The 20,619-nt window shown below is 35.6% G+C and overlaps 3 protein-coding genes across 7 annotated transcripts; 2 read left to right on the top strand and 1 right to left on the bottom strand.

Moving 5' to 3' along the window:
• Positions 1-318: 318 nt before the first annotated feature.
• On the top strand, positions 319-5,922 carry LOC139773569 (sensory neuron membrane protein 1-like). Its single transcript, XM_071708099.1, has 9 exons — positions 319-615; positions 1,207-1,320; positions 1,690-1,847; positions 2,142-2,338; positions 2,834-3,039; positions 3,404-3,659; positions 4,075-4,286; positions 4,625-4,851; positions 5,035-5,922. Exons 2-9 carry the CDS (start codon positions 1,213-1,215, stop codon positions 5,231-5,233), a joined length of 1,563 nt encoding a protein of 520 aa, XP_071564200.1. The 5' UTR covers positions 319-615; positions 1,207-1,212; the 3' UTR covers positions 5,234-5,922.
• Positions 5,923-6,300: 378 nt separating this feature from the next.
• On the top strand, positions 6,301-14,233 carry LOC139773567 (sensory neuron membrane protein 1-like). Of its 4 annotated transcripts, none has more exons than XM_071708095.1 (9): positions 6,301-7,007; positions 8,503-8,616; positions 9,885-10,042; positions 10,342-10,541; positions 10,934-11,136; positions 11,694-11,949; positions 12,276-12,487; positions 12,602-12,828; positions 13,032-14,233. In XM_071708095.1, the coding sequence occupies exons 2-9, from the start codon at positions 8,512-8,514 to the stop codon at positions 13,243-13,245; spliced, it is 1,575 nt and encodes a 524-aa protein (XP_071564196.1). In that variant the 5' UTR covers positions 6,301-7,007; positions 8,503-8,511; the 3' UTR covers positions 13,246-14,233. The 4 variants fall into 4 exon arrangements, with proteins under 4 accessions (XP_071564196.1, XP_071564194.1, XP_071564197.1 ...); XM_071708093.1 differs by lacking the exon at positions 6,301-7,007 and adding an exon at positions 7,029-7,198; XM_071708096.1 differs by lacking the exon at positions 6,301-7,007 and adding an exon at positions 7,196-7,239.
• On the bottom strand, positions 14,125-20,095 carry LOC139773568 (G-protein coupled receptor moody). Of its 2 annotated transcripts, XM_071708097.1 has the most exons (6): positions 20,012-20,095; positions 19,297-19,484; positions 18,044-18,299; positions 16,271-16,509; positions 15,668-15,980; positions 14,125-15,263 (listed from the first exon to the last, which is right to left on the bottom strand). In XM_071708097.1, exons 2-6 carry the CDS (start codon positions 19,317-19,319, stop codon positions 14,448-14,450), a joined length of 1,647 nt encoding a protein of 548 aa, XP_071564198.1. In that variant the 5' UTR covers positions 19,320-19,484; positions 20,012-20,095; the 3' UTR covers positions 14,125-14,447. The 2 variants fall into 2 exon arrangements, with proteins under 2 accessions (XP_071564198.1, XP_071564199.1); XM_071708098.1 differs by lacking the exon at positions 20,012-20,095 and having other exon boundaries at positions 18,044-18,265; positions 19,297-19,873.
• Positions 20,096-20,619: the final 524 nt, after the last annotated feature.

Below are 20,619 nucleotides of genomic sequence, written 5' to 3' on the forward strand. Positions count from 1 at the left end.
AAGTTTAGATTTTTTAATGTTTTTTAATGTTAGCACAGTTCTATAATATATTGTTCTTATGAATTCTATTAAGAAAAAATTTGTTGAAATCCTATACTGCTGATGTTATTACTACTCCTTGAAATGTATATGTCTGTTTTGGATATTACAAATTTTTAGATTTCAGATTTTCTATGTTATTCTTCAAAGATACAAGCTGCTACCATCTTGAAAGTATTAGGTAATAAACCTTCGTTGCACATCTGATTTCTTATAAATAATTATTTTATTCGTTTTTTTAGCTGATAAATACAAATGTCATATAGAGGAAACCTTTTTGAAAAGCTCTCTTGAAAAGCTATTCTTATCGCAATTCAATAAACCTACTCAAAAGCTACTGATGGCGCAGTCGCAACATACCCGATGTCGTCGAATCACAGTCAATGGACAAACAAAGATGCGTATGTGTATGTGAGAACGTGTGAATACGAGAGCAGCTCCGGGGGTGCGGGTAGCTTGCCGATGAGAATTGCTAAGGAGGACCGATAACAAGAAGACGTGTCCGAGGTTGGAGCGCAGGACATCGACGGAAGTGGACATTCGCACATCGACAATCTTTTTGAAGAATTTCCTCAGGTGTGCCACAGAAGCCCCACGAGGACACAATTTTAAGAAAAAGGGAGCGCAAAATCTAAAATTTAAAAAATCGCGTACAAGATTTGTCAATTATCAATCATTCTGAGAACACAGGATCTTGATAATTTTGGAGATCAAAAACTTCGTACTTATAAAAATCGAAAATTTTATAAACATCAGAATTCTATCAATTTAAAATTATTATCTGCAAAAAATCTCGAAGAATCCGTTAATTCTGAAAACTTAGGATCTCGTTAATTTTAGAGATTTATTTTGTAAATTTTAGAAATCAAGATTTTATCAAATTTGGTAATCGAGAAATTTGTCTGTTTTGAAAGTCAAGATGTCGGCGCAGCGAATGAGCGCTTTTCAAGAAATTTTTAAAAGACTGGAAAACAACGCGCGTCGTGTTTTATATCGAATAGACGACGCGATGCATAATCCGAATCTGAGGCGTTTATTATCCTTTTTCACGATCGGAAAGATTCTCAACATTGTGCTACACATTACTGACGAATACAAGGTGCCAATTTGCTGTTGAAATCATTCCAAGACAAGAAATTTAATTCAGTTTGTGTGATGTGTTCCCAGAAAAATATGGTGTCCGTGAAAAGACTGGGACTCGCCGGGTCCTGCACGTTCTCCATCGGGCTTATCAGTTATAGTCTAGGATTTCCTTCTATGCTGAAGTCGCAAGTTAAATCTGTAAGTAATGATTAATACGTCAGTATCCTCAATCTAGCAAGCTCTATTCGAAATATTGAAATCAGAATTGCAAAAAGACAATTCTTTCAATACTTGGATTTACTATAAAATTAATTTCAAAATTGTAAATGTTTGGATAATAAAGTCTTTTCCAACTAATTTTAAATGATTTTTGCTATGTATAGATTGTTTATTTTTATTTGAAGATTACTAATATAATAATTACTAATATTTATCAATAATTATTTAATGCTGGAAACAAAAATGTTGCTGTAGTGATCTGTCAAATTTTGTATTCTTCGAATATCAAATTTAAGAGAAAAAAGTCTAGTTCGTATCAAATTATACTGTATTTCACAAAATTTACAGCAAATTAGACTGAAGAAAGGAAGCGAAATACGTGATTTCTGGGAGAAACTTCCGCAGCCGCTAGATTTTAATATTTATGTCTTCAATGTAACAAATCCCACTGAGATTGCATCAGGATCGAAACCGATTGTCCAAGAAATAGGACCTTTTCACTACGAGTGAGTAATCTCTCTTTTATACGATATTATAACTTAATTTACGATTACCGAGGCGATTTGTTACTTGTTCTAAAAATAGTGCGATTTTTTAATTTCTCAACATAAAAAAATAACATATATGAGCAAATTTTTATGTACATATTTAAAATTTTGAAAAAATTTGGGAAGTACACCTAATTTGTCTGTTTTAGATGCAAAAACGTTCGCTTATTATTAAATAATTTACATCTGCAGTAGATATAAATAACATGTAGAAGTACAATGGAAATTGACGAACATCAATGTGATTTCCAGTTTGTATCGGGACAAGGAGAACATTGTGGACCGAGAGGAAGACGATACTGTTGAGTACAGTTTGCGACAAGTTTGGTACTTCAATCAGGAGAAGAGCATCATGTCGGAGGAAGCGGAAATTTACACGTTTCATCCAATCATGATAGCGGTAACTCTGATCATTCAAAGAGATAAGCCATCCACGATGGGAGTAATTAGTACGTATTTACAATGTGCGAAAGAATAAATACACGTACACGGCATATTTTTATATCAAAGAAATGTCTACTTCAATGTAATAATTAATTAAAGCGTAGATATTCAGTTCACGCACAGGTAGCAGAGTGACGTCAAATGACATATTAATTCCGTCTTAATAACGTCCTCTATCGTCATTAAGACGTCTTTAGATGTCATCTTGCTACCTGGGCGCGATTTTGTCAATTTTGAAGATTCTCACGTCAGTTTTATAAATCAAGGATCTCGTTGATTTTGAAAATCGAAAGTGTATTAATTTTGGAAACTTAAGACTTTTACCGTTCGGCTTTTTTATTGTTATCAATTCAATCCACGTACATGTATAGTTACTTCAAAATACATGATATCATATAATATGTATATGTTATACGGTATGCTTTTTTCTTTCTCTCACTTAAAATTTTACATAATGCAAACTAAATCTCTATTCTCTTACATTATTGATATCTCTCTAGGCAAAGCGCTGGACAGTATTTTCAAGAAACCCCAGTCGATATTTATCAAAACCTCCGTGAAAGATTTGTTCTTTAACGGTATACGTTTCGACTGCACGGATATAACAGATTTCGCTGGATCCGCAGTGTGCAACGCGTTGCAAGAAAGGGAACAAATATTAATCCGAGAGGAGGGTTTACGTTTCAGATATGGTTTTCTCGCTAGGGTAATGTACTTGCATTATTTACGCAAATATTACGACTTTCTTGCGCTATTGTGTTTTTATATTACTATAACTGACAAAGAAAAGTGCTCGTTTGCCCTTAAAAATATTATCTATCTTACATGAAGTGATATTTTTATACACATTTTTAATATTTTATTTTAATTGCACAAAACGCATTAATATCATTGTTGTCAAAATTATTAAAATAAAATTAAATAATTTATAGTATGTAGGATGTACAGATTAATTTAAATCCGGGCGAGATTAAATTTATCTGGATGGAATTATTATATTTTTTATTCCGGATTAAATTTAAAAAAATATAACATTTTTATATTTTGAAAATGCTATCTGTGCCTTTTAGACAAATGGGAGCCTTTTTCCAGAACGCATAAGAGTATATCGCGGAATTAAAAATTACAAAGACGTGGGTCGTGTATTGACGGTAGGAAATGAAACGAAGATGGACATGTGGTCTGGCAGCCCTTGCAACGATTTTCGTGGTACGGACGGAACCATCTTTCCACCGTTTCTCAACAAGGAGAAAGAAGTCTGGGTACACTCTTTAGACATTTGCCGAAGTATCGGCGCTTACTACATCGAACCAGGAAAGGTTCAAGGTATCCATGACTCCATGAGAAAATACCACCCGTTTCAAACTGATTTCTTAAATTCGCTAATTTTTCTTCGCGGGTCACGATAGCTTAAAATTTGATAACCAGACGGAAAACTAATTTTAATTTAATTGATTAGCAGATTCAGTTATCTTATAGTAACACTGGGAAATTTAAATTTAAATTTAGTAAACTCGGTTTATTAATGCAAAGATTAATTGAAAAATCAATTTTAATTGTGAAGATGTGATACTTAAATAATGAACTCAAATATTTTTGGATCGAATATTTTCCAAATTTTACTTAAGTGTCGACACACTCTTCGTTGATTCTGAGACACTCTACACTCTCACTTAGAAACAAAAATCGCTCGGTAAGGTGATCTCGTTTAGATGCAACATTAGATAATTTTGCAACGCAGGTTTTAAGACGCTGCATTACTCGGCGGATTTGGGGGATCCAGCTGAGGATGAGGATGTGAGGTGCCTTTGTCTCGAATCCGAAGGATGCATGCCTAAGAATGTATATAACGCAGGCCCCTGTAAAACTGTGCCTATAAGGATAAGTCTACCTCATTTTTTAGATTCTGATCCACGATATCTCGAGTTGATCGAGGGTCTAAATCCCGACCTCGTAAGTTTAACGATTGTTTATTTATTTGTTAAAATAAATATACTGGTTATTTTTTGCCCCATGATTTTTTACCTACACGAAATAGTTTATTTTCTCTTTTACATAATTTAATTAGAATTTATGTAAATGTATAGAATTTATGTAAAACTAATTGTAAGTGAGAGATAAGAGTAAGGGAGATTATACTAATTATATTAATTTTATAGAAATAATAATAAGATTATAGTAAATAAATTTCAAGAAACAGCGTGAATTTATTGTGGCAATTTTAGACCAAGTTACTACAAATTATCAAACAATTACAATGTTCAGAACCGTGACAAGAGATTCTGTTACAGGAGAAGCACCGGATGACTTTCAACTTTGATCCGATGACAGGCACCCCAATAAAAGCGTACAAAAAGATTCAATTCAACGTGCTAGTTGGACCCATCCCCAAACTTCGTTTGATGAAAAACTTTCCGGAAGTGCTCTTCCCAATATTTTGGATAGAGGATGGACTCGAACTTGGAGATATTCTTATAAAACCGCTGAAAGTTGCATATTTACAGATTAAAATCGCGAAGTGAGTGATAATATTAATCCTTGATCTCTTTGCAAGCTTCTCGCCTCTATTGCGTTATTGTTTCAGCAACTTAGCTTCGGTATGAAATACCTGACATTGCATACTAAAAAACTAGCGATTTTACAGTTTTTGTTCTCGCACCAAATCTACTATAGCGGATGTCTGATCTATCTGTCTTTGCAGGATAGTGATGTGGCTCATGATCCTAGGTGGTATAGGCATGATGATCGTCGCCGGAGTGAGGTATTACAAAGAAAATAATGCGGGGAACACTGCGTTACCAGATCTTCTACCGGGTAAGGAGCAGAACAACGTGCCGCAAGAGCCGAAGATAACCGTCAGTACTATACAAGCTGAATTGGTACCACCTAGAATTGATTAACAGGGAGTAATAATTACTATTATACATGTATATTACGACACTGAAAAAATTGGGAGACGCGATATCGATTGCACCGTATTGAAAACAATAATTTAGAAAAAGTCTTTACTTGACTAATATTTTGATAAGATTTCAACGAAGTTTATTCCAGTAGCATACCCAATTATTGTGATATAATTAAATAGAAATAATATATTCGTGTTAGGAAAACGCGCGCAGACCATAGTTAATTGAATATTTTTATTGTATATTATAATATTATTCTAAAAAATATCGCGTTGAATGATACATTAGACATTAGAATAATGTTATTTTAATTCTAATATTTGTTACTTCCAGGTCGATTATAGTAACGACGTTCATCATACACGCATCAGCAAACGACCGCCATAAATATGTAAAAAAACTACTTATGGTTGTTAGCCGTCCGCGTATTATGAATGTCGTTGCCATCATCGATTCAGGAGTACTTTGTAGATCGAACAGTGATTAATATCAATGTTGAACTACTTCTCACTTCATTAGCTTCTATTGCAATCTGTATTATAGGCATATTGGTAAATCGCACTTAATTAATTAATAATGTAATTGTTATTACAACCATGTTGCTTATATTTTTTAATTTGGTGACATGGTATTCACCAAAGATCTATATTTGAAAACTAAATAAAAATAGGAAATTTTAATAATCGCAATGGTTTATTTTTTCCTGTTATGATTAAATAATAATTTCTTAAATTTATTTTAAATATCTTCAATAATGATGAAAAGTACTTTGAAATTTCGACTGATGCGATGATTTCGTATGCCATTAACTTATCAATAACTTAATAATCTCTTTTGTCGTTATTCCTGAGGAGATTAAACAATTTGGAAATCTTCTAAAAGTTATGAAAAGAAATTAACATTTTTAAAATTCTAATTAATTAATTCTATACTTCAACAGCAGTTTAGTCTAAAAATAAATTCTAGACTTCAATCTTTTTCTACAAGATTTTGGAAAAATATGCAAAACAGATAAAACAGAAATTCAGAATAGAATTAATATATTGTATCTTTGTTTCAAATATAGAATAATAGAATTTGGCTCATTATGAACTGAAATATTTATAGTAATGTAGTAATTTTATTGTTGCACAGTTTCAAGGTACAGTACTAATGATTACCAATGTCGTCGTATATTCTTTTTTAGATAACACTCATAATCATTAGATGTGATACTATATATCATTTGTTGGCTGAAGGAACTTTTATGTAAAGATCAAAACGACCGAAACTTCTACAATTGTTTACTCTTCTCTCTGTACATTTATTTGAGTCAGACACGCTTCCATCGAGCCATGTAGGGTCTTCTGTATATTTATATGCTATACTAGTAAATCATGTAATTGAAGAACACGCAGGAAGCGAGGGTCAACATGACTTTAGTATTGGTCAGCCTAATTGTTTTTTCAAGACTTTCGCAGGGTCTCCAGCGTTACGTATTTGCGAGTCAGCGAGTAAGATTGCGGGTCTTTGATCGCATTGCCGTTGGTGCATCCGATTCTGCCGGAGATGCCGCGCTCTTAGGTAGGGAAACCGAGAAGACCATGACGAACAGACGAGGCCAAGAGCAAGTAGGAGTACGCCGACGCCGGCCTGGTGTAAAACAATCGCTGTCATTATCGCGCGGGCAGTCCGTTCGCGACGAGCCGCGCACGATCAACGGCGACGGCTACGTCGACGACGAGGACGTTAAGGGAGGTGCGAAGAGTTCGACCGGGAGACCGCACAGGTGCGAAGACAGTACCACGTCGGGAAGGTCGAGGCTTCCATCTCGCGATTCTTGATAGCTTAAGATATGTACTTACGCGAGATTTTAAACTCGGATAAAGGGACGAGGGCGGTCTGTGGATTGCGCGAAGAAAAGACCACGAGTGAATGAGGATACCAAATTGGAGTTTTACCGCGAGCTCGTACGATCCGGTATTTTCGACGGGATTTAACGGCGGGAAAGGAATATAAACGTAAAGCGATATTGCGTCTGCGGAAAACTCGACGCGAAGAATTGAGCGAAGAACTCTGACACTGATATTTCGAATATTTTTGGTATCAGATTACCCATACTGAATATCGAATGCTAATATTGATAGTAAATTCTGGTACTAATACGCAAATATTGAAGAAAAATTATGTGCTTAGTTTACTTGTTTGAACTAAGATAAAAAATAGAAACGAAAATATTTACGGCATAGAACGAATTTTTCTCGTGCATCTTGATTTTTATTATAATAATATAGTGTGAAATTGTAATAAGTTAATTATTCTTTAATTTATTTTTGCTGTGTTATTTACTGTGTTATGAATTTCCGTATTAAGAAAAAATTTTAATGTAATAAAATAAGATATAAAATAAGGAGTATATCTATATATATTCATACATTCTTTGTTTTATATTATATTCTATTATTAAGTTTGAGAATATTTTTAAATACGTATTATTTTTAACATTTAATTTTTGACATCTTATATTATAATACCGATCGCAATCTATTTTTTACACATTGCAGTCGAAATTTTTCATGAACGTGAGAAGTCGATTAAGAGAATTTTAAAGATTACAATCGGAGGAATTTTGAATCTTCCTTTATCAAGCATAGTGCAGTGATAGGTGTCTTTTTTCGAATCAGAGTGGTGCGAAATCGACAAGAACAGATGTATCTGTGTGCCATTATCAAACGTAATAATGGTCACTAAGCGACGCGCGTATGACGTCGCCGTTCGCGAAGTTCGGAGAACGTACGATATCTTAAAACGCTCGAAGTTGCTGTACACGGTCCCGTTCGGCAGAGCGTTTGACAACGTGCTCCGCGCCCTCGAAGGATACAATAAGGTTTCGATCGTTTAATGTCGACTTTCAATCATCGCGAATTAAGAAGAGAGCTCGTGAAAAATTAATATTTCCTCATAAACGCGATTGCTCCAAAAGGAGACCAAGGGGATTTGATAATTAGCGTTTTTCAAAGCATTTTACGAAAACGCGTGATAATATTCTGAGTTAAGCGGTGCAATAGGTCGTAATTAATCGCTATTAATTTCCAATATATAGATAATAATGTGTAATCATGTAATACTTAAGTGTGTATGCAAACTTAAGTGTGTATTTCTAATTTTATGTGTTATTCAATCGCTCAAATTTATAAGTGTTTGAAGTGTATGCATAATCGCTCAAATGTCTATTTCGGTCCGTTTGTGTGCTTATGCCTAAATATCGCTTGGTGTTTCTGCAGAGCGTTAAAATGGTGTCTATAAAGAAGCTCGGAATTGGCGGTGGAAGTATGTTCGTTTTCGGCATTCTACTCTGGTGCGGGTTTCCAGGACTGATTAGATCGCAGATTAAAAAGGTAAGCGAGTTTTAATAAATAAATTTTATTTCTGTTGTTGCATGAAATATTTTAAGCTTGCTATAAGAAGACACGTTCCTATATCGCTTATTGGATAATTTTAATATCATTTATTATATGTCAGCGCAATAACAATAATCTACAGCGATTTATGTAACTCCGATGCGAGGCATAATTATTTCGAATTGTCAGACAGCGCGTATACCGTTGAAATAATAAAACTTTCCAGCACTTCCATTGGACGTGAACAATTGTCTCGTGTTTCAAAGCGTTTTAAATTATATTTTATGTAATAATTTTATTTCTGCGTAATTCGCAAAATTAATTCTCAGGAGATATCCTGAATGTCACATTTTTGTTTTCTGAATTTTTAAAGTTATTTATTACACCATTATTAACACATTCATAACACAAGGAAGGGGAGAGGTAGACCAAAGATAATTTGGATGGTGGGCATACAAAGAGCTACGTCAGAGAGAAATCTACAACCAGAGGCCTGGCAAGATAGGAGATGCACTTAATACTATAAATTTACTACTATAACTTAAATATTTTATTGTTCTCTTTATTACAAAATAATTTAATTGGCATGAACGAAAAGTCACGTAAAATACACTTGGCGGTGAATGTACTAACATTCGTATAATTTGATTTTTCTGTTGCCATTCTCAAGTCTCAGATCGTTCTAAGAAATTTTACGCGAACAGTCCAGTCTTTGTCTAGTCGTTATTATTTTATAAAACGTTCAAGTCATTCCGCAAAAGTGTATGTCGCGAAATCCTTGAACCCTCGTTATAATGTTATAATGTATTGTTACAATACATTATTTCGGCTTTCATCTTATTTCATCTTTATTTGCATTATAATTTCCGATCTGAAATTAATAATTATAATTTTTCCCGCTGCACTGTTACGTGACACGGACGCGCATTTTCAGAATTGGTCGCATGCGACTGCTGATAAACATTTATTTTACTCCCACAGCTACAATTAACCGTAACATTCACCGACATAAATGCTCGCGTATGTTGCGCCAAGACTGTAATTTGTGGAATCCACATGGGTACAGATTCATTTTTGATTGCAAAATTCTAGATATCATGTCGCAAATTCGCTGCGGACAATCGAGAGCTTTTCTAAATTAAATCTACAATTTTAAGAAATAAATGTCTTACAAAATGAATTTCTTACTGGCAACTTTATCATTTTTATTTGATTTCTCGATTTTATTGTGATCGTAAACTGACAAGATTTAACGTACACTTCAGCAAATTGCGCTGAAACCAGGAAGCGAGATACGTGACATGTGGTCGAATACTCCGTTTCCACTGGACTTCAAGATCTACTTGTTCAATGTAACCAACCCTGATGAAATTAAGGAAGGTCAAAAGCCGAAATTGCAAGAAGTTGGACCGTTCTTCTACGAGTGAGTCGCTTTTACAATAATCACGCTATATAAAAATTTTTTATTCAATATTTTAAATCTAATAAATTGTCACGGAATTTATGAAAAACACGATATCTAAAATCGCTTTTGTTTCTATTTTTTATTGCTATTATTTTGTTAAAAATTAAAATTTGTACTTGATTGCTCGCGTCTCTATCGACATATCCGCAATTTTATTTTAATCTGTCTTGACCTTTTTTTATTTGATCCGCACTAATCGAAAATTACTCCTGGTTCTCGTAAATTTATTCGTTCTAAAATTGAAATATCGATTCCAGTGAGTGGAAGGTGAAGTTTGATCTTGTCGATCGGGAGGATGAGGACTCCGTCGAATACAGCATGAGGTCAACGTGGTTTTTCAACGCCAAGAAGAGCAAAGGATTGACGGGCGAGGAGATAATGGTGTGCCCTCACCTCATGATTCTGGGCATGGTGGCAGCCACCCTTAAGGACAAGCCCGCCGCGATCGGGATTATCGGTACGTAGATACGATTTATCAGTATCGAGTGCCATTCATTTTCTTTCAATGTCGCGTATCGATTGCGGTCGCGAATCGGCCGTATCGCACAGGGTCGACGCGGACTATAATAATAAATGCGCGCCGGAAGGTTTAAAGTGGAACGTGAGATACGTTTTTCTATAGCGTACGTGCACCTTCGACGAAGCTGCGAATTATTTATAAGGTCTTCGTTGCCTCGATCGCCACAATATTCGCGCCACGTGCGTTTCTTCGCGCGACGATTAAGCTCGAGCTTAACGAAAATAGCGAATGATTTATGAAAACGTAATCATAGGAAACATCGTTATACGAGCTTTATCTACTATATCTTTTGAAATTCGTTAAAATTTATTACCGAATGAATAACACAGGCAAAGCCGTCGACAGCATCTTCCATAAGCCGGACTCGTTATTCGTGACGGCCAAGGCCAAGGATATACTTTTCGACGGTTTACCCGTCGACTGTACCGTGACAGATTTCGCCGGGTCGGCAGTGTGCAACGTATTGAAGACGGAAGCGAAAGATCTGGTGCCAGACGGTGAAAATCGCTACAAATTCTCCCTTTTCGGCGGGGTAAGTGGTTTCAGTCCGAAAGAAAATGATAAATCTTTTATTATTTAATACGGGGATGACGTATAAATATAAAAAAATTTAATTGCTTGAGGATTCTTAATAACAAAAGATTTTCATGTATTTATATTTTTATAATTATTTTAGGCGAAGCTGGTTAGAATTTTTCAAATACCGTCGAGTGAATTGAATGATTTGTTGTTTCTGGAATTATGTATTTATTTTTGTATTTTAAAAAAGACTTGTATATTCAGTTTAATGCGTAATGTAACATTATTCTAATGCAGTTCTCTATTATCTCTGGCGTCTTGGATGTATGATGATAAGTAGATAAATTAACAGTCTAATTGCATGTTGAAGAAAAAGCGAGTCACGCATGGAGATAATAGCGAACTATGACGTTGCGTCTGACGGCAATTCCATCGTAAAGAAAAGTAAATTATTGTCGTTTCACTGGATGTTACATTGCGAAAAATGCGTGTATAAAAGTATGAGAAAATCATAAAAATTATGTTGTTCTTCAATAAAATACGATTTTATGAAAAATTGAACATTCACAGAAAAACGGTACCGCCGTGCCGCAACGTATGAAAGTTCTGCGTGGTATTAAGAATTACAAGGACGTCGGTCGTGTCTTGGAATTCGACGGTAAACCCGCATTAGACATTTGGCCGGAGGATCACTGCAACGCCTACAACGGTACCGATACGACGATCTTTCCGCCTTTGTTCGGACCGGATGATGACCTCGTCTCCTTCGGCTACGAGATCTGCCGAAGTATCAGCGCGCGTTTCTCGCATCACACCAAACTCAAAGGCATGTATTAAAAGAACTTAAAACTTAAAATTTAAATTGTACGATACATATGAATTGCATCGCAGTTATTTACACCAAGAAATTGGAGTTGTGGCTTTAAACAACTTGTTTGATTATTGAGGCTTTAACATTTCGAAATGCAAAAACGTTTTGCGAAGCAGAATTTTGCTATTAAGTATAATGCTTTTATATATCTTTTGATAAAATTTATTGTATAATTATATAATTTCTTGAAATTCCGGAACAATACGGTGAAACACAAATAAATATAGATATACGTTACCGTTTATTTAGCTTTGCTTTTTATAACATTCTCAAATTCCCAGGCCTCAATACTCTTCATTACACCGCGGACCTGGGAGACAGTAGCACGAATCCTATGGAAAAGTGCTTCTGCTCGGCGCCGGATAATTGTCTGACGAAAAATTTATACGACATGTCGAAATGTCTGGGCGTACCCATCATTGGATCCATGCCGCATTTTTATGATACCGACGGGAAATATTTAGGAATGGTGGATGGCCTACACCCGAATAAGGTAATCGACAAATAAGCAAGATATCGAGATATACGGGTGGTTACAGATTAATAAAAAAAAATAAATAAATACAACGGGCGTTGTATAATTTAAATAAATTATATCCAACGACAGTCGGAGCATGAACTCGACATGGATTTCGAACCGATGACAGCCACGCCGATACGCGCGCATAAACGGCTACAGTTCAACATGTTCATACAACCGGTACCGAAGTTCAAACTGATGAAGAACTTTCCGGAGGCGTTGCTGCCTCTGTTCTGGGTAGAGGAAGGAATACTTCTGGACGATGAGTTCGTCAACAAGGTGAAGGTGGTGTTCAAAGTGACGGCGGTGGTTACGTAAGTGTTGTGGCAACGTTTCTTAAATAATTATAATATTTGATAGCTAATGTCAATATATCTATAGCTTAATTATACGTGTCCCGCGATCAATTTAACGCTCTTAAAATAAATGGCAATTATTCCTTCGGCTTCTCCTAGATCAAAACCTTTGCCAACGTAATAAATCATCTATTAAATTATCTTGGTACTTCGATTTGTAGCTTTTTGAAGTGGATAATGATCCTTGGAGGAATGGGCATGGGCGGCGCGGCCGGATTCTTGTACTACAAGAATCGCGATAGCGGCAAGCTCGACATCACTAAGGTTACTTCAAAGACCGCCAGCGGGGAAAAGACGGAAAAGAGCTGGCCACCTGGTATGAACATCAGCACAATACAAGCGGCGTCGGTGCCATCCAACCTCGATAGAAATTGAACGTTGTTAGCGAGAGGTACTAATATCAGTATTAACATCGCGAAAATCGGTTTCTTCAGTCCCGGATACCTTTCTTTAATATTAAAATATTTTAATGTATATAGTTTTTCTCAAATGCGACGAAGGGCAATCTTTAAAAAATTGATAATAACGAAACTATTCTCATGGAAAGAAAAAGGGATTTAATGTTGCGGCATTAAGTGACCGAAAGGACTGAAAGAGCTGAAGCAGTCATCTTAAATATAATATATCTGATATTTCAATCTAGTGATCTAACGCGAATGATAGATAAATCTATTTTTCTTTAAAAATAACCAAACTCGCGTATATATAGCTAAGAATATAGATAAGGTTCAATGCGTCATGTGTAACATACTTAAAATTAATTTAACTACCTCGTAAGAATGTTACAAAGCTTTCACTTTATAATGCACTTGTAATGTACAGTGTGAATCAGCGGTTCTTAGTCCTCACAGTTTGTAATCAAAATGTCGATTATGTAATATATTTAAGAATATATTTAATATATTTTTATAAGTAAAATTTTATAAGAATTTAAAAATTTTTATTGATGGGTTTTGATTTTTAATAGCGATTCGCAAAGATTTAGAAGACTAAGGACCGCTGATGAAGATACACAAAATTACAAATTATTCCTAATGAAAACCGTTTAGATTTACAATTAGAGATTTTGATTATCTTCTAATTATTCTAATAGATTAGGTACAAAAATATCAACAACTATCGCCATCCGATTACACACAATTAGATATTTTCATTATCTTCTAATTATTCCAATAGATTAGGTACAAAAATATCAACAGCTATCGCTATCCGATTATACATAAAGCAAGTAAAAATAGCAAACATCATCGTAGATATAATACATTTTATCTAATTTTATTGAAATAAATAAAATCATTTTTAAACTGTTAGAAGACTAAAAATCTACATGTATATTTTAACAATAAATCAACAATTTTAACTATTCAAGTGCCATTGATTTTTGAAGACGAAATTATCTCATGAAAAAGAGAACATCGAGAAGCGTCAACAAAAATTCTTAAATAATACAGGTGCACTAAATAACAAATATCAATTATGCATTATCTATATATTCATTATTTTCGTAATTATTTATATTTAAACATTCAGCTGGGTAGTAGACTCGGCAATCTCCTCTTACGGTACGCGTTGTCCGTTTACCCTTTACACAGCAACACATATTTATATGCGCTTCTGTACTCGGAGCTCATTACGACGTAGATAACAGGATTGATGCAGGTCGTCAGATAAATGAGTATATAGCCGGCGATATTTAGGCCCTGCCAATGGACCGCGCCTTGGAAGAGCTTCGTGACGGTGATCGGCAGGTAGCAAACCAGAAACGACACGAATATCACGAGGATCATCTGCAGCAACTTCCGATCCTTGATGGACATCCTAGGCGTGGCATATTCGCCGTTGCGCGTCTTGCCGACGCTTCTAAACTTCGATTGTCTGCGAAACGCTTTCCTCGCGCAGGATCGTTCGGGCCTCGAATCCGGCCGATCCGAGCGTTCATCACCAGCGATCCTTTGCAGCGAGGACTCCACCATGAAAGACGGTCGACCGGTCAGTCTCTCCAGCTGACCGCAGGGATTTTCCGACGACTTCCGCTGCGGCTCGTACTGATTCCGATTCAGGAACAGCCTCGTTTCTGTGAAGTCCGATTTCTCGATCTCACCATCATCTACGAACGGTGTATTCTCCAATAGGCTGGCGTGAGAAGCATCGTAACCATTGTTGGAGTTTGCATCGATATTCGTTGTTAGATCGTCTGTACGTGTATTCTTCGCGCAATCCGCTTTTTGTTGATCGTGGATCGGTTGTTTAGACCACGAGGTTTCGTTAATGGATGCAGATGGTGGCTCAAGATCCGTTCTTTCATCTGAATTAAGAAGAATCGCTTGCATCAATGAGGAAGGAGCGCAGAGGACAGAAAGCTCTTGCTCCTGGTTTTTCGTGATGGATGGTTGCTGTAAAGATAAAAATACCAAAAATGATAAGCTAGGTTTTAAACAATGTAATTGAAAAGATGATAATTATATTTTGATAAATTAAGTAAAAATATGAAGTTTATTTTAGCAGAATTTTTTTATTAACTATGTTATTAATTTAATTTCTATAGTAAACAATTATTAATGTTTTATTTACTTTTATTTATTTAAAATACATAAATTCTTCCTGTTAATATTCAAAATACCTGTCGTCAAGCGTATATCGTATTTTTTTTCAACAAAACTTGTAGAGATTCGAGACAGAAGTAATCAGTTTTCTTTTTTATTCTTTTAAATATATATTTTCCGTGATTCATTTTCATTTGTGCTAATCTTAAATTTTCTTTCTCTCTTCTTTTGTCGTAGAAATAAATAGATCTTACGTCATGGCTGGTTTCCGTAGGTTCTATATTGAAGATCTTTTCTCTGCCTCTGCTCTTCGAAGCAGTTTCTCGAACGATGTTGAAAATCCTGGCGTAGCAAACGATAATAGCGAGGCAGGGTACTAAAAACGCGAGAACGAAGAGGAACTCCTTCGGGCTCCGTCCGTTTACATCCGGCAGGATCGAGCAGGATCCGATAGCGGGATCCAATCCGAAACGTCCGAATCGCTCGAACCACGTGACGATCAACAAGCCGAAAGCGATGATCCATATTGCCAGTACCATCGGTATTAAGTACTTTGTTCTATACAACCTTTGAATAACATTCGATAATCAATTATTGTAATACAACTAATTGTAAGAAGATAATTCCTCGTGTAAAAAGTAAAAAATGTAAAACATAAAAGGTTGACTCTTTCGAGAAAATTGACTTGAAAGATTCTAAAATCCACAGCATCTCTGTTTTTGAGTTGTTATTTCAATTATTTTATTTATCTATTTTACGTGCGCAATAATAATTTGTTTGGTTTATTAAACGTATAAAATAATTAATTATGAAAAATAAAATATTTGAGTAGAAGAGAGAGAAGTTCCTATACTTACGTAGGATAGAGACCGGGATGACCGATCATGACGTAGCGATTGATCGTGATCGCGAGAACGCTGAAGAGGCTGACTGCAACGAGGCCGTACCTCAAGAGCGGAAACAGCCGACATAGAAGTGGTCCGTACAGCCACGACCTGTGCCAGAACGTTGAAGTCGCGAGTGGTAGATTGAAACAGCAGAACATCAAGTCTGATATCGAGAGATTCATGATGAAGACCGCGGTGGCATTTTTTAGCTGTGGCAAAATTAATTATAGAGAATTATAGAAGAATAATATCAAAACAATATTTAAAAAATTGATGTTAAAAATAAAAATAAAATTACAAAATTATTTCTTCACAATTAAATATATTGTTTAATATACTTATATTAATAAATACGTATTATACATATATATAATATAATAAATAATTATATTAATAAATAACTGGCTGTATACTTGGCTAGAACTATGCTTCTTAAGATTTGTTATATTGTCTGAACTGTTCAGAAATTACTTATATATTATTTATATCTCATTATTGATCGTGATTATAGCAAGTATTCGATGTGTGAATAATAACGAAGAAATTGTTAACGCGAAAATTAATTTGCCAAGTTATCGAATAAACTTCGAATTTCTCGGAGTAAACACGATAAAGTTGATAGAGACTTCGCAATTCAATTCTAGTCGATTATATCGGAGTACGTGAACCTTCGTGAAAACACAAGATTGTATATGCGCGCAGTTCCGCGTAATCGATTCCAAACTTAACTCATTGATGATCGACTGGCGGGCTATAGGCTTTGCTATAGAATTGTGCCGACGACCTCCGTTCAGCGTTAATTTGTCAGAAATAAAATGTGTTTTGCTACGCAAGAAAACAATTTTATTACCCATATTCCGAAAAATATCAATTTTTTATAATAATAATAATAATAAAATTTCTACATAAAATGTATTTATTATTATTATTAGTAACAGTATTACACAGTGTTGCAATTATAAATATTAAAGTTATTTAATTGAAAGATTTGCCTCATTTTAAATAGAAACATTTCTCGAAATCTCAATTTTGTGAACAAAAGCTATTTAATCCAATAAAAAAATTAATAATATAAGATATTGTAGAATATAAAAATTGTATAAAGCAGGATCTTTATGAGATAAAACTGTGGTTTAAGAATATTGAATCAAGAAATATTTTTACACTAAATGATAATTGTCGTCGTAGTGTGATTAAGGACGTTGAAGTCCTTATTCATTATTGCTAGGATTAACGCTTTGTAAGACTAAAGAGGTATAATGACTCGAGGTAAACCACTCTGACAGCTTTTAAGGTTTCTACATGTAAGCAGTAGTGCCGGAAACATGAGTAGCCTTGCATAATACGAATTCATCATACTTTAAGTCTTTCCGAGCACGAGTCGAGAAAATTGCCACGAGTGGCACAAAACGAGTTGTACAAATAGCAGTGCATGCGTTATTTGTGTATTAACAAGCACTTCAGAATGTCTTTTTTTTTTTTAAGAAGAAAACTCAATTGTAACAACACCAGCATTGATATATTACTTTTCTGTGAATTTTTTTTCTCTCCACGAATCGTCTACTTTCATCGTTTTTCTACAACACCAACATCGAAGTTATATGAAATTTGTATCATCTATACTAATCGAATCATCAGATCTACTATAATCAATGAATTTCTTTTAAACGTTTTTCCTCTGCATTTTCTTTTTAATATTATTCACCGTACGAAGTTATGTGGGCTACAGCTACGGTTACGGACCTTTTTCGTGCGAAACAACGCGATCACCGTGATAAGATTTCCCGGAATGCCGACCAGCATGAAGAGGATGCAGCAGGCGGCGGCGAAGCACAGCAGCCACCGTGGATAATCAACGAAGAGGATCACCGATCCTGGATCCTGCAGCATCTCCTCGATTATCGCAGCGTCGCCGCTGCGGTTGCGTTCGGTTTCGTTGCTCGTCATCCTCCAGTATTCCAGCATCTGCGGAAAGCCGAACTCTCGCCGAGTATAACGTCTACGAATGTCGTATCAGGGCCGTAAATAGAATCTTGACACTTTAACTTCCGCCATTCACGAAATATTTATTTATCTTGATATTTTCAGGAGAACTCTTTAAGATAATATCGGCTACTTATAATTATTTTATATATAATCTATTTTATCTATTTATATAGTGACCTAAATAATAATTGTCGTCGTAGCGTGATTAAAGCAACGCTTTGTTATTTTCGCAAAAATTGATTAATGTAAATTATGCATTATTTAATTATGCATTATAGCGCGTAATTGAGTTCTCAGGAAGATTCAGGGGATACGCTATCAAGAATTTACACGAGTCTGAAAATGTACATGCGTATTTGTTTTATATCTTGCGCTTTTTCCCTTCTTACTTCTTCTTTCCCAGGTAGCAGAATAACGTCAAATGACGTATTAATTCCGTCTTAATGACGTCTCTAACGTCATTAAGACGTCTTTGGACGTCATCTTGCTACCTGGGTTGTGTTACACATTACGATCCCGTTTAACGACCGACACGTGTGCGCGCGTCGCCATTTCAAAGGCGCGAATTTCTCACGCCGCGTGTCGGACCGCGCGCCTCTTTTTTCTCCCAACCAACGGTGCGTCGGAGAGGAACAGAGAGATCTATTTTCGCCACCTGAGACGATAAACTCTTTCGCCGGAGTGTAAACTTTCAGACGTTTATTCTATGGTTCGAATTTCGGCCTCTCGCGGTCTATATAGTATACCCGCGGAGTATCGGTGGTCAGTTCGTATAGCTCGCAATGCTCGCATAGTCCGCGAATCATCGCCGACAAACATATTAACGTTCGCACGCAAATTAGGTCACTTTCACTAAATGCATTAGAGTAAGAGCGAACAAAAACGTAGTATAGAGCATTAAAAACATAGTAAATATTTTAATGTGATTTTGCTTTTAGTTGTTTAACGAGAGAATTGTGTCTTGAATAAAAATTCCAGAGATTTTATTCGGTTTATAGTGCTGCACTTACCTTTGCGAAAATAAAAAACACATTTCCGACTCATTGACGGTGGTTATCGGCAATAATTTGAGATCTTCGTGATCTTTTCTCGTTCCTTTCGAAACCGGACTGAGGCGTTAGTCATGTCTCCAACTTATTCTTCTTCTTGCCGGTTCTCATCTTGACCTTGGCAGACTCGAGTGGTTTCGTCTGGGAAACTATAAATTTCGCCTGCTTTGTCGCAATTGCTAGATATCTCGTCGATAGGATATATTCACAATAAATAAATTTGATGAAAAAACAGAGTTACTCAAATTTATTTGTGGCACAGCCAATGATCAACAAAGAAAGGAAGAAATAGAATTGACGCGCAAACGAAACGGACTCGGCAAAATTCGCGAATAAACTGGCGGAATTATTAGCAAGATTCTCAAGGGTGTATACAAGAGTATATGCACTTTCCGCGGATGCTGCGCTTGCGCCAAATTCGACTTCTCCTTTGACTCCGATGTCGAGAGATAATTTTTTCTTGAAAACCGAGTTCTCTCGGCAATCGGAAAGAGATCGCTTCTTTGATTATTTTCTTTTGTTTACTATCGCGATAGAATTTTTTGCGACCTATATCGTATAATTTTACATGAGAGATATTAATTACTTGCTTTTTATAAAATTAGATAAGCACCGAGGGCATCGTTCAGCAATCTTGTTATAAACAATTTATTATGCGAATCGGCATGTTGCGTACCTATGTATGTGGTATAAGCGAAAGCGTTAAAACGGTGCCAGCCAGCCCCATGTCGTCCCATTGTCGATATGCCACTTGTGGTAGAGCACCTACATGTCTGATCGGGAGCGTACCGTCCCCTGGAAACCGTGGCGAGAGCGTCCCTACATCCTTTTTAAAAATAATTGCATTTTGTTAGTAGTAGTCGCGAGGGAGAGAGCCTCCAGCTGCGCACGAATGACCGCGAGCGGAAGCGAGCGAGTCGGAAGCGCGTTTCCCCATTTCGCTGCTGGTCCGAGTTCTAGGGGCTCATTGAAATCTCTGACTAATTGTCTAGGAAGCTATGCAATATTGTTCGTAAAATAGAATACATTATATTGCTTATTAATTGATAATCGCGTCTTCTTTTAACGAAATTGAATAATGTAGTTTATGAAAAAAAAATCTGTGGTATGGTCGAAGAAATATCCGATAATTGCAATCAATAATCAACGGATAATGTGCACGATTATGTTTTAATTAATATTTAAAATTAATCAGATGACATTCTGCGAAGCGTCTTGAATTTTACCGCATTATTCTTCAATGATAAATCTTGTGGGCAATATTAAAATTAATTTTCTCTGATT

This window comes from Temnothorax nylanderi, unplaced genomic scaffold (genome assembly GCF_030848795.1).
Source record: "Temnothorax nylanderi isolate EJ_2023f unplaced genomic scaffold, tnyl_v1.0 TNYL_tig0064_pilon, whole genome shotgun sequence".
NCBI lineage: Eukaryota > Metazoa > Arthropoda > Insecta > Hymenoptera > Formicidae > Temnothorax > Temnothorax nylanderi.

Coding starts and splice junctions, on each gene's coding strand:
- LOC139773569 (XM_071708099.1), top strand. CDS start 1,213: ATGGTGTCCGTGAAAAGACTGGGACTCGCCGGGTCCTGCACGTTCTCC. Junction 1,321..1,689: donor TGAAGTCGCAAGTTAAATCT/GTAAGTAATGAT, acceptor CAAAATTTACAG/CAAATTAGACTGAAGAAAGG. Junction 3,040..3,403: donor GATATGGTTTTCTCGCTAGG/GTAATGTACTTG, acceptor TGTGCCTTTTAG/ACAAATGGGAGCCTTTTTCC.
- LOC139773567 (XM_071708092.1), top strand. CDS start 7,959: ATGGTCACTAAGCGACGCGCGTATGACGTCGCCGTTCGCGAAGTTCGG. Junction 8,106..8,502: donor CCCTCGAAGGATACAATAAG/GTTTCGATCGTT, acceptor GTGTTTCTGCAG/AGCGTTAAAATGGTGTCTAT. Junction 8,617..9,884: donor TTAGATCGCAGATTAAAAAG/GTAAGCGAGTTT, acceptor CGTACACTTCAG/CAAATTGCGCTGAAACCAGG.
- LOC139773568 (XM_071708097.1), bottom strand. CDS start 19,319: ATGTGTTTTTTATTTTCGCAAAG. Junction 18,300..19,296: donor TGTTTTTTATTTTCGCAAAG/GTAAGTGCAGCA, acceptor CGACATTCGTAG/ACGTTATACTCGGCGAGAGT. Junction 16,510..18,043: donor CGTTGTTTCGCACGAAAAAG/GTCCGTAACCGT, acceptor ATTTTGCCACAG/CTAAAAAATGCCACCGCGGT.